The sequence below is a fragment of the Pelodiscus sinensis genome, chromosome 1, assembly GCF_049634645.1.
Source record: "Pelodiscus sinensis isolate JC-2024 chromosome 1, ASM4963464v1, whole genome shotgun sequence".
In the NCBI taxonomy this organism is placed as follows: domain Eukaryota; kingdom Metazoa; phylum Chordata; order Testudines; family Trionychidae; genus Pelodiscus; species Pelodiscus sinensis.
In genome coordinates, this window is record NC_134711.1 from 101,445,272 (window position 1) to 101,460,261 (window position 14,990).

Genomic DNA, 14,990 nt, shown 5'->3' on the forward strand with positions numbered 1-14,990 from the left:
AGCAGCCAATTTACACTAGTGCTCTCACTTACAGTAGTGCAATAGTAAGATCAAGTAAACACAATGTAGGTGGACCAGTTTTATCTGTTTGTAATGACACTAAAGGTATGTGCAGCTTGTATCCTCTAATTCCCAGCCATTGCTCAGGGCTTGTAGTTTCTTGTTAGCCAGACATAGAGGAGGTGTTCTGTATCCTTCTGCCTACAAGGTCGGAAGGTTTGCAACTTTCCCTAAAGAGTCAAGCATGACTCTCAACCCCTTCACTCTGTGTGTGTCTCCCTTATTGCTCCCCCTTTTCTAAGCAGTCTTTCTCCCTTAAGAAAATGGCCTAGAGGGGCTAGAAGAATTGCCATTCTTCCCTTAAGACTGAGCTTGGTGAATATAACAAGTCTTATAACCCTTCCCCAGAAGTCGGGACTTTGACCATTAAAATGTGCAAGGACTTCTGCTTTTGTTTCTGAAAACTAGTTGAAATTTCATAGATTTGTAGGGCTGGATGGGATCTCAGGGACATGTCAAGTCCTCTTGGCTAAGGCAAGGCCAACAAAACCTGGACCAGCCCTGACAAGTGTTTGTCCAACAGGGATTCTACATTCTTTCTTGGAAGCCTATTCCAGAGCTTAACTACTCATATGGTTAAGTTTTTCCTAAGGTCAGTCTAACTTAAATGTCCCTTACTGCAGATTAAGCCAATTGCTTCTATCTTCCCTTCAGTGAATATGGAGCAATTGATGCTTCTAGAACAGCCCTTAGTGCTGTACCCTTGAAAGCTCATACCACCATCTACATGTTTTGTTAGTCTATAAAGTGCTACCAGACCACTTTTTGGTTTGTTTTTTCCTGTAACAGACTAACTCGGCTACCCTGTGAAGCTCCTGAAAAATTATCAGATTTCCTCAGTCGTCTTTCCTCAAGACTAAGCATGCCCACATTTAGACACTTTCCTCACAGGTCAGGATTCTAAAGTTTTTTTTTGTTGCTCACTTCAGGGCTTGCTTCAGTTTGTCCACTGTCATTCCCCATTTTGCAGTGGTGCATTTGATTTTTCCTTAAATACAGTATTTGATACTTCTATTGAATACCACTTTTTAATTTTTTTGGACCAGTTCTCCAATTTATCAAGCTTGTTTTGAATGTTTAATCTTGTGGTAAAATGCTTGCAACTCTTTCCAGCTTATCTGCCAGAGTTATAAGCATGCTCTCTGCTACATTACCCCAGTCGTTACTGAAAATATTGAGTAGTACCATGTCCAGGATTAACCACTGAGGTACCCCACTAAATGTAACCTCACAATTTTGACATCACAGTATTGATAACTGCTCTGAGTGTTTTTTCAACCAACTGTGAACCCACTATACAGTAATCTAATCTAAACCACATTTCCTCAGTTTCTTTGTGAGAAAGTCATGTGGGACCTAATCAAAAGCTGTACTGAGATCCAGATATAGCATCTGACTCACCTCCTCTCCCCACCCCAAGCCCTGCCCCAATCAACTGATCCATTAACTATGTCCAAGATGTAAATTAGGAACAGCAAGCATGAATTTGTCAAACAAACCCTGCCAAACCAACAACCCTATTATTCTTACAAATGGACTGGGAAAGATACTAGAAGTAATTATTGTCAAGGTATCGAAGTTCGGCTGACTGGTCTACAATTTAGTCTCTGGGTTCTCATTAAAATAAATGTTAATTGAATCCTAATCTCCTCTTTCCCTAGGTTTTTGACTTCTCACTCACTGATAAAGAAATGAAGGACATTGAAGCCTTGAATAAAAACATCCGCTATGTGGAGTTGCTAATGTAAGTCCAAGCTGTATCCCAGGCAGGTAGCAAGTGAATGGAAGCTCCTGAACAGTGTTCAGTTCTTGATGTTGTAAATCCTGCCATGCGAACACTTCCATGCCCAATCCCCTCTGTGTTTTAAGAGCTTATTTCATGGGGACAAGAGCAACTGAACGTCAAACATCAAAGCATGGAGAGATGTTTGGGCCTAGTGTTTCAGCCCATAAGATGAAATTGGTTTCTAAGCAAAACTTGCAGTATTTGCATATGGTTCCGAGGCTTGACAGGGCAAGGCCAACAGGCCTGTATGTGGTGTTCGACTCAGTTCCATCTCTGTTTTAACCTTCTCTCCTCTTCTTTTCTCAAGTGGTGGTGACTGTTCCAGGCCACCAAGGAGCTCACACAGTAAAAGGAATCACTAGCATACATGAACTTCTCCTTCCCCTTCTGCTTCCCCTTAATTAGGCCATTCAAAGGCTCCCTGTGACTAAAACATGAATGTTGTTCAATTGCTAAGCGGGGTATCCACACCCATGCTGAGCCACTGCAATTTAATTAAAGGGAACAGTCAGAGGGTCTTGTAGGCCAAACACTCATGGGGGGAGAGCCCAGCTGGAGTAGACCTATCCAAGGTGGCTCAAACAACTTGAGCGAAAGAGATGCATCTCTTTCAGATCTGCTTTTTCTGACTTTCCTCTAAGTTAAGCCAGTATTTGGACTCTAGCTAAGGAGCAGTCTTGCCATATAGCATCCAGGGCCAGCCTTGGGCCGATTCACCCAATTCCCCTGAATGGGGCCCCGCACCCTGAACCCAGAAGTGGGCCAGGCACTATGGGCAGTGAGTTAATATTTAGAGCCAGGGCCCTGCTGCAGTGATATGTGGAGCTGGGTCTCTTCCCCCCGGCTCTGCCTGGAGTGGGTCCCGGACCCCCCCGTGCGTCCTCCCACCCTGCCCCCAGAGCATATTCCCTCTTCCCTCCCCCTCTCTCCCCCGGGCACTGGACCATCCCTGCCGTGCACAGCTCTTAATGCGGTTCCCCCTCACCAGTGTTCACTGCTGCTGCCATGTGCGGCACATGCAGGTGAGTGGGGAGGATGCCCGGCTGTGACATAAAGTCCCGGGCTGTGACATCAAAACTCCTCGGAGGCACATTGCATCGCATGGCCTGGCGCCCGAGCACAGACTCCGGCCCCACAAAGTAGAAGGCAGAACATAGGAGAGGGGGGAAACTAGGGGGAAGGGGCTTATGCGGAGGGGGAGGGGGAAGAAAGGGGAAGGCACCAAGAGAGAGGCTGGAGAAAAGACAAATGCCAGGGGCCAAGTGCAGACAATGAGGAAAAGGGCAGGAGGGGAGGTGTCAGTGGGAGGGGGGACAGGGTGATGCTGGGAGAGAAGAGGAGAGGGGAAGGGCATTGGGGGGAGCTACAGAGGGGAGGGAGAGGTGCTGGGAGGAGGCTTGAAAGAAGGGGTGGGCATGAGAAAGGTGGGGATGGAGCAAGTCATGTGTGAGGGCACAGAGGGGCACGGGGCAGAGAGTGGTAAGGGGGTGGGCATCAGGGAAAAAGGGGGCAGGGGCAGTAAGGAAAGGGGAAGGTACCAGGAGGGTGCAGGGCTAAGGGAAGGTGCAGGTGCCAGGGGATTTTGGGGTGAAGCAGAAGGGCAGACATCTGCAGGGGAGGGACCAGCACCAGAGGAGAGACGCAGGGCAGGTTTGTAGAGGGAGGTGTTGGAAGACGGGATGAGGAGGGGTAGCTCACATGATTAGAGTGGGGCTACCGGAGGAGTGGGCACAGGGAGAAGAGAAGGGCTGGTGGAGGGGGGTAGGTCGTAGGAGAGCTGAGGGCAGTGAGAAGGGCAGAAGTCAGGACAGCAGACAAGGGTGAGGAGTTGGGGGGCAGCGGGCACCAGGGGAGCTGATGGAGCAAGGGGAAAAGACATGGCAGCAGAGAGAAAAGGTAAAGGTTTATAAAATATATATTAATAACTTGGGTGCCACAGTGTCACATCCAAACAAGCCACATGAACTCAGTGCAGGTGCACAACACAAAATCCATTTTGCTCATGGGAGGAAACTCTTAGGCTATGTCTACACTAGCGGCTTCTTGTGCAAGAACATCTTGCGCAAGGGTTCTTGTGCAAAAAGTCTTGCGCAAGAATATGTCCACACTGCCATGTGTGAGCTGTGCTTTTGTGCAAGAGCATCCATGGCAGTGTGGATGCTCTCTTGAGCAAGAAAGCACTGATGGCCATTTTAGCTATAGGGGTTTCTTGTGCAAGAAATCCCTGCCGAGCATCCACACTGCCCTCTTGCACAAGAAAGCTTACACCTGTTAGAAAAGAACGTAGCTCTTGGGCAAGACACCCTCTCTTACCACACAATACTGTAAATTTACTTGCACAAGAGCAGGCGGGCAGTGTGGCTGCTTTGTGGGTTCTTGCGCAAGAACGGCTGTACTTCCGTAAGAAGCCGTAAGCGTAAGAAGACATAGCTTTAGAGGGAACACTTCCCCCAGTGTCTCTGCCCCCGAGTTAATGTCACACACATTGGGTTAATGCAATTGCAGGATAGTTGCATGAGGGGGGTTTGGTAGGGGCCAAACTAATCCCTGTTGGTAGGAGGATGGTGGGAAAAGTCCTTCAAAAGGGGTGACATGACACCTTTTACTTCTGGTCATGTGTCCATGTTGCCCCGAGCGTGTTACCTCCAGAAGCCTAGTTAATGGGGATCAGAGAGTGTGGCTAATGGAGGACCACCAAAAATTATACAAATCTGCCAGCCCTGGAGGAGAAGTGCGTTGGCTGCCTGTGCCACAGGAGGTGTGAGTTTAGTGCAGGGTTTTCCTGTGCTGCGAGAGGGGGTGGGTGTGTTGGCAGGGGATTTTTTTTGTGCTGTTTTTTGTTTTTGTTCAACCAAAATTGCTGTGGGGCCCTGTTGAAATTGTTCGATTTGGGCCCCGCACTTCCTAACGCCAGCCCTGATAGCATCCATCAAACAGTGGAATTTTTTTTCCTGCTGAAGTAGGAAAGCCAGCAGCTTTACCCCTGCTTTCTAAAACTTGCATAGCATGTTTTGAGTTGAGAGAGTTTAACCATAGTCCTGAAGTTTCTAGCAACAAGACCAGGAAAGCTTGCCTTAATCTGCTCTTCACTAATGTGCCTCCTCTGTGACTGGGAGAGGATCAGTGTTCCCTCTAATCTTCCCCACTCCTGAGCAGAATGAATTTTGTTGTGCGATGCATCACCTTCACATTGGTGCACATAACAAAAGCTGTGTGGTGGCGCTGGGACAAAAGTGCTGAGTGTGGAAGGGGGCCTAGGGTTGGGGTGCAGAAGTATGAGGGCTTTGGCTGGGGGTGTAGGCTTTGGGGATGGGGCCAGGGATGAGGGCCTTAGCCCTTGCACCCTAACCCTTTGTTCCAGTCTTATGTCTGGGGGGTGGGGCAGAGGGTAGGGTTGTCAGGGAGTGGGGGCTCAAGCCCAGGCCACGGTTGAGTTCAGCCTGAATGAGAAGTGCCTGGTTGACACTGTCCTTCCCCCAGTCATCAGGCTGAAGGCTAAGTTGGGGGTGGGGCAGCCCTCCTCGGGTGACAGGTGTCTTAACTACCTACATGGTGATAACTAGGTAACCATATGGCTACACAGCCTACAGGGAACTTAGGAGGAGATCCTCTCTTTTTCCAGGCCTGGTAAAGCTCTGGTTTCTTGAGGTTAACCACAAGGCTGTCAATGCCCATGCTGACTTGTGTGGTATGAATACCAGTCCACGTGGAACTTAACTAATACACACATCCTACCCCATAACTGTTCACATAGGTCAATGGACAACTTTTGACTAGCTGACTCCGTTAGGCTGAAGTAGTAAGTGGAATCCTTCACCTATTTGGGTTACTCTTACTAACACTTCATTACAGTAGCAGAGACCTCAACCAGTTCTGCAGCCTGTTGTGCTAGGCACTGTATAAATATGACTAGTGCCCAGGGTTGCTGTGCATAACTTCTGTAGTAAACACCGTTTATCTGAATTCTTTTTACAGGTGGCGTGACCATCCAGAATATCCCTTCAGTGAAGAATACTGAAAAGAAGCATCACAAAGCATATTCAATGCAGCATTGCGAGGCTCTGTCCAAAACCACCTACCTTTTTAAAGGTGGTGCTTTCATGGGAAGGGAGACTTTTCCAGAACATCTCAATTAAAGCATGCATTAAATCACATTTCACTTTTCTCTTCAAACATTCCTTGTTGGGGATAATTCTGTTTAAGTTACTGCTAGGCCCAAACCATGAGAGCTGAACACCTTATTTTTTTATTTGGGGCTGGAGGAGGGAAGAAAATAATTGTAGGATCCAATATGTATCCTATTCGGTTTTAATGTGCTCTTTCTTTACAATAAAGATCAGAACATTCCTGAATGGTAGTGTTTCGATCAAGTCTCAAACAGTGGGGTGCAGGCCCATTGCTTCCTCAAATTGAATGCTGCTTGTCAGCTTACCATCCTCTTTGATCATCCAATGAAGCTGTAACATTGAATTTGTGACATCAGAAGAGTAGGCTGGCAGCACAAATACAGCATTACCAAGATCCAATGGAAAGGCTGGGTGGAAGTAGGTAATTACTTGGGCATTTAAAAAAAAATTGTCTACCAGAGGCTTCACTTCTGCATATAGTTTCTCTCTGCTTGAGTTGCAATGTGGGGGGGAAAACCCATCTCTTTAAAAGAGCTAAAAATTAGTCTCTCTTCTTTACATCAAACTGAGAATGTACTGCTTTAGCCTTCTTGCAAATTCCAAAAATGATGATCAACCCAAGAAACTATTCTTTTCAAAGCTCCAAAAACTCTTTTATAGTGTGACTGCAAATTCCTGACCCAGTCTTTCCTGCAGCAAATGTGACTTTAAAAGAGGTGTTTTGTTAATATCAAGGTCTTCATATTGCGCTTGGTGTAAGACAGTAGAAAACTTAAATACAATGGTAGAAAACAGATGGATGAAAGGAATCTGTCTGAACACAGGGGACAGGAGGGGGAGTGAGGGAAGCAAATTCCTATTTGTCTCTACTATCCCTAGGAAAAGGGTGAGAAATAATTCTTGTTGGCTTCCCTATACACAGTATATGTGGATTAAGGATGTTAAAATGTGGTTAATCGACTAGTCGATAGGCACTTCCGCATTCCTCCTTTGAAATGTACCATTTCAAAGGAGGAATGTGGAACTCTGCATACAGCCCGAGGCCAGCAAGAAGTCCTGCTGACTCCAGGCTGCATGCCCTGTGCCTGCTTTGAAATGCACAAGAGTCCCCAGCAGGGGCTTTGTGCATTCCAAAGCCATGAAGCCCAGAGTCAGCACAGGGGACTCAGTCCTCCACTGATCCCGGGCTCCATGCTATGCTGCTAGGAGCCCAGGGTTAGCTGGGGACTCCCCAGCTGATCCCCATTTCCCCGGCACTTCTCCAGAACCTGAGATCGGCTTCCCCAGCACTTCCCTGGGTTCCCAGGAAGTGCCATGCAGAACACAGGATCAGCTGGCCCGGGGCCCCAGTGCACCTTTGAAAGGCATGGAGGTGGCAGTTTCAAAGGGGCAGCCACAGCACAGCTGTGATCAGCTGTGCGGCAGCTTCCCCTTTAAAATGCTGCCTCTGCACCTTTCAAAGGGGACTGCCCAGCTAACCCAAGGCTCCCCACAGCATTTCCCCGGAATTTGAGATCAGCTAGGGACTGATCCTGGGTTCTGGGGAAATGCTACAGGGAGCCCGGAATCAGCTTGGCAGTCCCCAGCTGACCCCTGGGCTCCACAGCTGCCCCTTTGAAAGGTGCAGAGGCAGCATTTTAAAGGGGTAGCCTGCCATACAGCTGATCTGAGGATCAGCTGTGCAGTGGCTACCCCTTTAAAATGAGGCCATGGACTTTTAAAGTGGCTGTGGCACTGTCACTTTGAAGTACCCCTTCCCACCCCACCCCCACTTTGTCAAAATACTATCTGATAAGCAATTTCTTATTGGATAGTCAACTAGTCTTTTACATCCTTAATGTGTAATCCTGAATAATACTGCTAATGTGTAATTTCCTTCTGTTGACTGGACTAGAAATACTCTGAAGTCTAGTCTTGTGTAGGTATAGAATGTTTGTTGAAACAGAATCTATTGTTCCAACATCTTTCCTTTTTCTAGTAATGTTTTCTTATCTTGAGAAGTTTACCTGTTTAACTCCCCCTTACTTAAAATATCTGCCTTCTAATTGTAAGTTGAACTGAGACATTAAAGGGGATTTTTTTTTTTAGCAAACAGTATTGCCACTTCTCTATTAGATTCCCCTGGAGTGACATATGGTATCCAAATATTATGCAGGTATTTATCGTATCTTTTCTTTAAGAGTATTTCTTGTAAATCAACAGTACAACAACCCTTTTTTTCAGTAGGCAGAGTACCCCTTCCCTTTTTGTTGGATTGGCCATCTCCTGAAAATTAACAATCATGACATTAATAGAGTCTTCCATGAGTACCACGTCTGCTCACACTCAGTATATTATCTTTTGTTCAAAGCAACCAGGCCTCTTCCCTGCCCCAGCCAGATGCGAGCTCTCCAGTATATTTGTGCCTCTTTAAAGAAGCCATCTGGGAATTATAACTTAGCCTGCTTATGCTCCTGCATATATTAGATTAAAAGACTGAAGCTCACTGGAAAAACAAAGGAGCTGGCAGTTAAATGGAGCTTTGTTGTAATGATCCCTTTAGAATTCAAGAGCAGGATGAAAATTTCCGGAAGAGAAAAACAATGCAGAAAGGAGCAATAGAAGTGTTCCCTGTATACTGCACAGGCAGCAGAGAGGGGGATCCCTATAAATAAGGCGGCATTCCAGCAAAATGAGACCTATTTAAGAAGAGTGGTTGGTTTAAAATACATTTTGTTTTGGGCGACTTAAAGCTACCACATCTAGTACAAACAATTAAGGCCATGCAAACACAGAGGCTATGTCTAGACTACATCCCTTTTTCGTAAGAGGGATGTAAATTAGACATATCACTATTGCTAATGAAGCGGGGATTTAAATCTCCCCTGCTTCATTAGCATAAAAATGGCTGCTGCTTTTTCCCCCTTATTTCAAGAGGGATAAGGGATCTTTCGGAAAAGGCTTTATTTTCCGCAAGATCAGCGTCTAGACTGGTGCTTTTTTCCAACAAAGCTCCGTGTGGAAAAAAAGCGGCAGCCATTTTTATGCTAATGTAGCGGGGGAGATTTAAATCCCCGCTTCATTAGCAATTGCAATACGTCTAATTTACATCCCTTTTACAAAAAAGGGATGTAGTCTAGACATAGCCGGAGCTAGTAAACAAAAATATTATGAAAAAGGCACTGAAACTGCTAGGCAGAAAGTTTAAAAAAAATAGGATAAACCAGCCAGTCCTCTTGCTAGAAATAGAGAGATTTAGTAACTGGCAGCAAACAGATCTCTTGAACAATTGCTTCTGTTTTCCAAATTGTATCAGAACGTCCAAATCCTGAACCTATAAATAGCTGTTTGAAAAGTGTAAACCACAGTTAGCTCTCAGAGGATGAGGTGGTAGCTCTTGCTGGGCTAATAGCTGCAGATAAAGATGAAGATATAATCAAGACATTAAAATCCAATACAGCTCCACATTTTCTAGGGAGTAGCTATAATGCTCTAAAGCTATGCTGTCCAACCAGTTCTGAAGTAGTAGCCACTATAGTAGTCAACTAGCCACATTCAACCAGCCCACTAGCCACATGTGGCTAGCATGTTGGACACCATGCCTCTAAAGTAATCCCCTTTTAACTGGATTGTTTAAAGGTATATTGCAGGGAAATGAGTTTCCAGATTCCTGGAGAGGGGCAAAAAAGTATGGTCACATACATCATTTAAGTGCATGTCCACTTGACCATTATGGATGTTAAAATTTACACCAACTCACTTTTAAAGCACTTGGATGAGGGGAAATTGATCAGGAATAGTTAACATGGATTCACCAAGGGCAAGTCATGCCTGACAAATCTGATTAGCTTCTATGATGAGGTAACTGGCTCTGTGGACATAGGGAAGTCGGTGGGTGTGATATATCTTGACTTTAGCAAAGCTTTTGATATGGTCTCCCACAATATTCTTGCCAGCAAAGTAAGAAAGTATGGATTGGATAAATGGACTGTAAGGCAGATAGAAAGCTAGCCAGATTGTTGGGCCCAACAGGTAGTGAGCAACGGCTTGCTCTCAGGTTGGTAGCCAGTTTCAAGGGGAGTGCCCCAAGGATCAGTTCTAGGGCTGGTCAACATCTTTATTAATGACCTGGATGAGGAGATGGATTGCACCCTGAGCAAGTTTGCAGATGACACTAAGCTAGGGGGAGAGGTAGATATGCTGGAAGGCAGGGATAACGTCCAGAGTGACCTAGACAGATTAGAGGATTGGGCCAAAAGAAATCTGATGAGGTTCAACAAGGACAAGTGTAGAGTCCTGCACTTGGGATGGAAGAATCCGAAGCATTGTTATAGGCTAGGGACCGACTGGCTAAGTAGCAGTTCTGCAGAAAAGGACCTGGGGACTACAGAGGATGAGAAGCTGGATAGGAGTCAACAGTGTGCCCTTGTAGCCAAGAAGGCTAATGGCATATTAGGTTGCATTAAGAGGAGCACTGTCAGCAGAGCTAGAGAAGTGATTATTCCCCTTTATTTGGCACTGGTGAGGCCACATCTGGAGTACTGTGTCCGGTTCTGGGCCCCCCACTACAGAAAGGACGTGGATGCACTGGAGAGGGTCCAGCAGAGGGCAACCAAAATGATTAGGGGGCTGGAGCACGTGACCTATGAGGAGAGGCTGAGGAATTTGGGCTTATTTAGACTGCAGAAGCGAAGAGTGAGGGGGGATTTGATAGCAACCTTCAACTTCCTGAAGGGAGGTTCCAAAGAGGATGGCGAGAGGCTGTTCCCAGTAGTGACAGATGGCAGAACAAGGAGCAACGGTCTCAAGTTACAGTGGGGGAGGTCTAGGTTGGATATTAGGGAAAAAATTATTTCACTAGGAGGGTGGTGAAGCACTGGAATGGGTTACCTGGGGAGGTGGTGGAATCTCCTTTCCTAGAAGTTTTTAAGTCTCAGCTTGACAAAGCCCTGGGTGGGATGATTTCGTTGAGGTTGGTCCTGCTTTGGGCAGGGGGCTGGACTTGATGACCCCCTGAGGTCTCTGCCTGCCCTAGGATTCTATGAGCCTATGACTAGCAAACAGAGTGAGTGTGTTATCTTTCCCAATATGTTCACCTAGATCCTATGGAGTCATTGCTGGTAGACACCTATCTGATGATAGCTAAAGAAGTCTGCATTTGATTCACAACTCTTATTTCTAGCACATCTCTCGTACACTCAGGGCCAACCTGAGCCCTTTTGGCATCCTGGGCCCAGGCACTCGGCACCGCCCCCGGGGTGCATGCGCTGCCCAGCCCTGCCCGGACAGTGCTGCTGACGCACGTGCAGGGCCCTGGAGCCGTGTGGGGAAAGGCACTGCTGGCCGGTGCTGCGGGAGCCGGGCGCGTGGTGCCTGATGGCAGCTATAAGGGAGGACGTGCACCCCTTACAGCTGCCACCAGGCACACCCCCCCCCCCCCCATTGGTTGGTGGCTCTCCCATGCCTCAGTCAGGCTCTGTGTACTCTAGTCTTTTATAGGCTGGGGGAAGCTACTTAGCAGCCTACAACCAGCTGGCATGGGAGTCCCTCAGGCAGATGTTGGTAAGGTTTGGTTTTGGAAAGCAGTGTCATAGGGGCATAATGATCCCTCTGCTTTGGTTAATGGTCTTCAATACCCTCCTCTTAATTTGTCTAGGGGTATGAGACAGGGTTGCTCATTATCCCCCTGTGGTTTGCTCTGCCAGTGGAGCCATTTGCAATAAATTTGAGAAACAGCCCCTGGGGAACAGGCATCAGAATGGCTTCTGGCTTAGCACATCAAATAGCTTTGTATGCGGACACTGTCTTGTTATCTTTGCTCACAGGGCCCAGCAGCCTCATTAAAAATTACAGAACAATTGACTCTGGCATTTGGTCTAATATCAGGCTTCAAAATAAACTACCAAAACTCTGCAGTTTTAGGAAATAATATCCCCAAAAGGGTCAAAACAAACTATTGTTCACTACATACATGTAAATGAGTAAAAGACTCTTTAAAATATTTAGGAATGAATATTGTGGAGAATCACTGGCATATTTTTAAGGCAAATTACTTTCCCCTGTGGAATAAAGCCTTAGCTCACGTTTCTTCTATTCCTCTTTCTTGATGTGACAGAGTAGCCTTAGTAAAAAGGCTTCCTTAAGGCCCTGCCCGCTTTGTTCTTCTCTCCATCACTTGCTATCCCCAGCCCTTATATACTGTGGCTGTGTCTACATTGGCACCCTTTTCTGTAATGGGATGCTAATGAGACACTTCGGAATTGCAAATGCCGCGGGGGATTTAAATATCCTCTGCCGCATTTGCATGAACATGGCTGCTGCTTTTTTCTGGCTCGGGGTTTTGCCGGAGAAAAGCGCCAGTCTAGACGGGATCTTGCAGAAAATAAAGCCTTTTCCGGAAGATCCCTTATTCCTACTTGAAAGGGATGCCTCCTACTTGAAAGTAGGAATAAGGGATCTTCCGGAAAAGGGTTTATTTTCCGCAAGATCCCATCTAGACTGGCGCTTTTCTCCGGCAAAACCCCGAGCTGGAAAAAAGCGGCAGCCATGTTCATGCAAATGCCGTGGGGGATGTTTAAATCCCCCGCGGCATTTGCAATTCCGAAGTGTCTCATTAGCATCCCTTTTCCGTAAAAGGGATGCTAATATGTAGACACAGCCTGTCAGGGTATGGCTATACTGCTGCTTTTTTTTTTCTGATTCTTCTGTAGGAAAAGGTTTTTCCAACATTTGGCCTGTCTAGACTGGGCCAAATGTCAGAAAACCCCCTTCTTTCGGAAGACCCCCATATTCCTCATGGAACAAAGAATACAGGGGTTGACAAAAGAGCATGTTTGCTCTTCTGCTTAAAAAAAAAAAAGTGGAAGAACAAACGCATCCCTGGATGTGGAAGAGTTTTTCCGGGATACCTGTGGTATCGCGGAAAAACTCCTGCACGCTAGCCATACTCTCACCAGGATGTGTCTGGGGTGGGAATGCGGGATTTGGGTGTGGGAGGGAGTGAGAGGTGCAAGCTCTGGGAGGGAATTTGGATGCAGGAGGAGGTGGAAAAGGGGATGCTGGCTTGGGGAGGGGGCTCCAGGCTGGGGAGTGTTGGGGTCAGGTGGAGGGTTGGGATTCTGAGCAAGCCACAGGCTTGTGGCTGTGAGGGTGCAGGAGTTTGAGTTGGGATGTGTGAGGGGCTCAGGGAAGGGAGGTTGGGGATATGATGGCTCAGGACAGATTTGCAATGGGTGGATGGTGCAGAAGTATTGTGGCAGAAGACTGAGGAGGTGGGGGTGCAGGCGTTTGGGGATGTGAGAGGCTCAGGACAGGGGGTTCCAGTGTATGATAGGCTCAAGTCCCAGCACGCGCCTCCTCCAGAGACTTACCCACTCCCCCTGTGCAGGACATCCCTAGCATGCTACAGACCTGGGTTTGGGCGAGGGGGAACATCCAGGACACTTCCTGAAACCCTGGAAGTGGTGCACAGCTGCAGGACTTCTGTCCACCCTGCAGGAAGCTGGCACTACCTACATTGTTGCTGGAGGTAGCGTCAGTGGGATTTCTTGGGAGGTGGGGAGAAATGGGGGCGCCCAAAATGCCTTGCGATCGACTGGTCGAGCCCTCCTGATCAACCAGTCGATTGCGATTGATGGGTTGCTGACCATGGCGGTATGTAGACTGATTGCTGGTGGCTCTTTTTTCCATTTCCATGAGCACTTTACAATTTCCACTGGCTCTTTCTGTGATAGAGCATCTCAAGGATTACAGTATAACTTTAATAATTTGGGCCAGGTACAGGACTCTCACATAATGTGGGACCCTTGAGAGATATGTTATGTGGTTATAAGAAGGGCAGTCGACACAGCAGTTACCATATTTTCATTGTGAAAGAGCCCAAAGGCTACTTGTGGTTAGGATTAGGACCCCCATTGACCTGGGATGCTGTGCAAAGACAGGATGATATGGACATCTTGCAAATTAACTTGAATCAAGTGAGAGAAACACGTGACAAAGAGCAGGAGGGGAGGGAGGATAATGGTAAGAAACAATGTGATCACTCTGGCAGGTATAGACACAACTGGGGTGGTTCCAAATCATTTGAAAGGTTGGGGTTTTTTTAATCTGATAAAATCAGCAATCTCCGACTGCTGCTCAATCCAGATAGCATTTGAATGATTGCTTGTAGGCATCACAGCAAAAGTGTGTCTAGAAGAGAAAGCAGTGGCCTCAATGAATAATTAAGGGTTTAAAAAAAGTAGGAGGGCTATTTTCTCTTATTCATGGCCCCATTTCTGCACTTTCTATGGCTGTTTATTTCCCCGTTGGCCGGTAATGAATTGTAGCTTTTGTTCTTTTCCCAAACCATTTTGGAAGGGCAACAACCATTATCAGTGAAATACTAGTTAAGATTTGTCCAGCTGTGGTCTTCCTCCCCTGAAATACATTTAAACTCTATTCGGTGTTCTTATTCATACAACTATGCATTGACGGGAACTCTCCCCTCCCTGCCAAAAACAAAACTAGGGAGTGGCTAAAAAGCTGGTTTTGATGGTCATGGATGGGCCCAAGCACATTCTCAACCCTGCTCTGACTGACTGTTTCCAATATTTGGGTATTCATATCCAGGGGCTTGTAACCAGATTGTTCCCTAGGAGCACCTTTAAGCAGGCTCCCTATCTCCATGTTTGCTCTTTTTTCTATTAGGTTATTTCCACACAGGGTTCTGCAAAATCAGAGCTATTTATGGACACGATGGCTACGTCTACATTGGCCCCTTTTCCGGAAGGGGCATGGTAATTTTTGAAATTGCAATAGGGAAATGCGTGGGGGATTTAAATATCCCCCGCGGCATTTAAATAAAAATGTCCGCCGCTTTTTTCCGGCTTTTAGAAAAGCCGGAAAAGAGCGTCTACACTGGCCCCGATCTTCCGGAAAAAGCGCCCTTTTCCGGAGGATCTTATTTCTACTTTGTAGACGCTCTTTTCCGGCTTTTCTAAAAGCCGGAAAAAAGCGGCGGACATTTTTATTTAAATGCCACGGGGGATATTTAAATC

General features: G+C 46.7%; 1 protein-coding gene across 1 annotated transcript in view; it reads left to right on the forward strand.

Annotated features, from left to right (window-relative positions):
- AKR1D1 (aldo-keto reductase family 1 member D1) overlaps positions 1–6,198 on the forward strand; it is a 45,260-nt gene extending 39,062 nt beyond the window's left edge. Inside the window, exons 8-9 of the mRNA XM_075939569.1 lie at positions 1,722–1,804; positions 5,822–6,198. Of these exons, the coding sequence (XP_075795684.1) occupies positions 1,722–1,804; positions 5,822–5,864 (126 nt within the window). The 3' untranslated portion in view covers positions 5,865–6,198. The remainder of the gene's footprint in view (positions 1–1,721; positions 1,805–5,821) is intronic.
- The last annotated feature ends 8,792 nt before the right edge of the window (positions 6,199–14,990 follow it).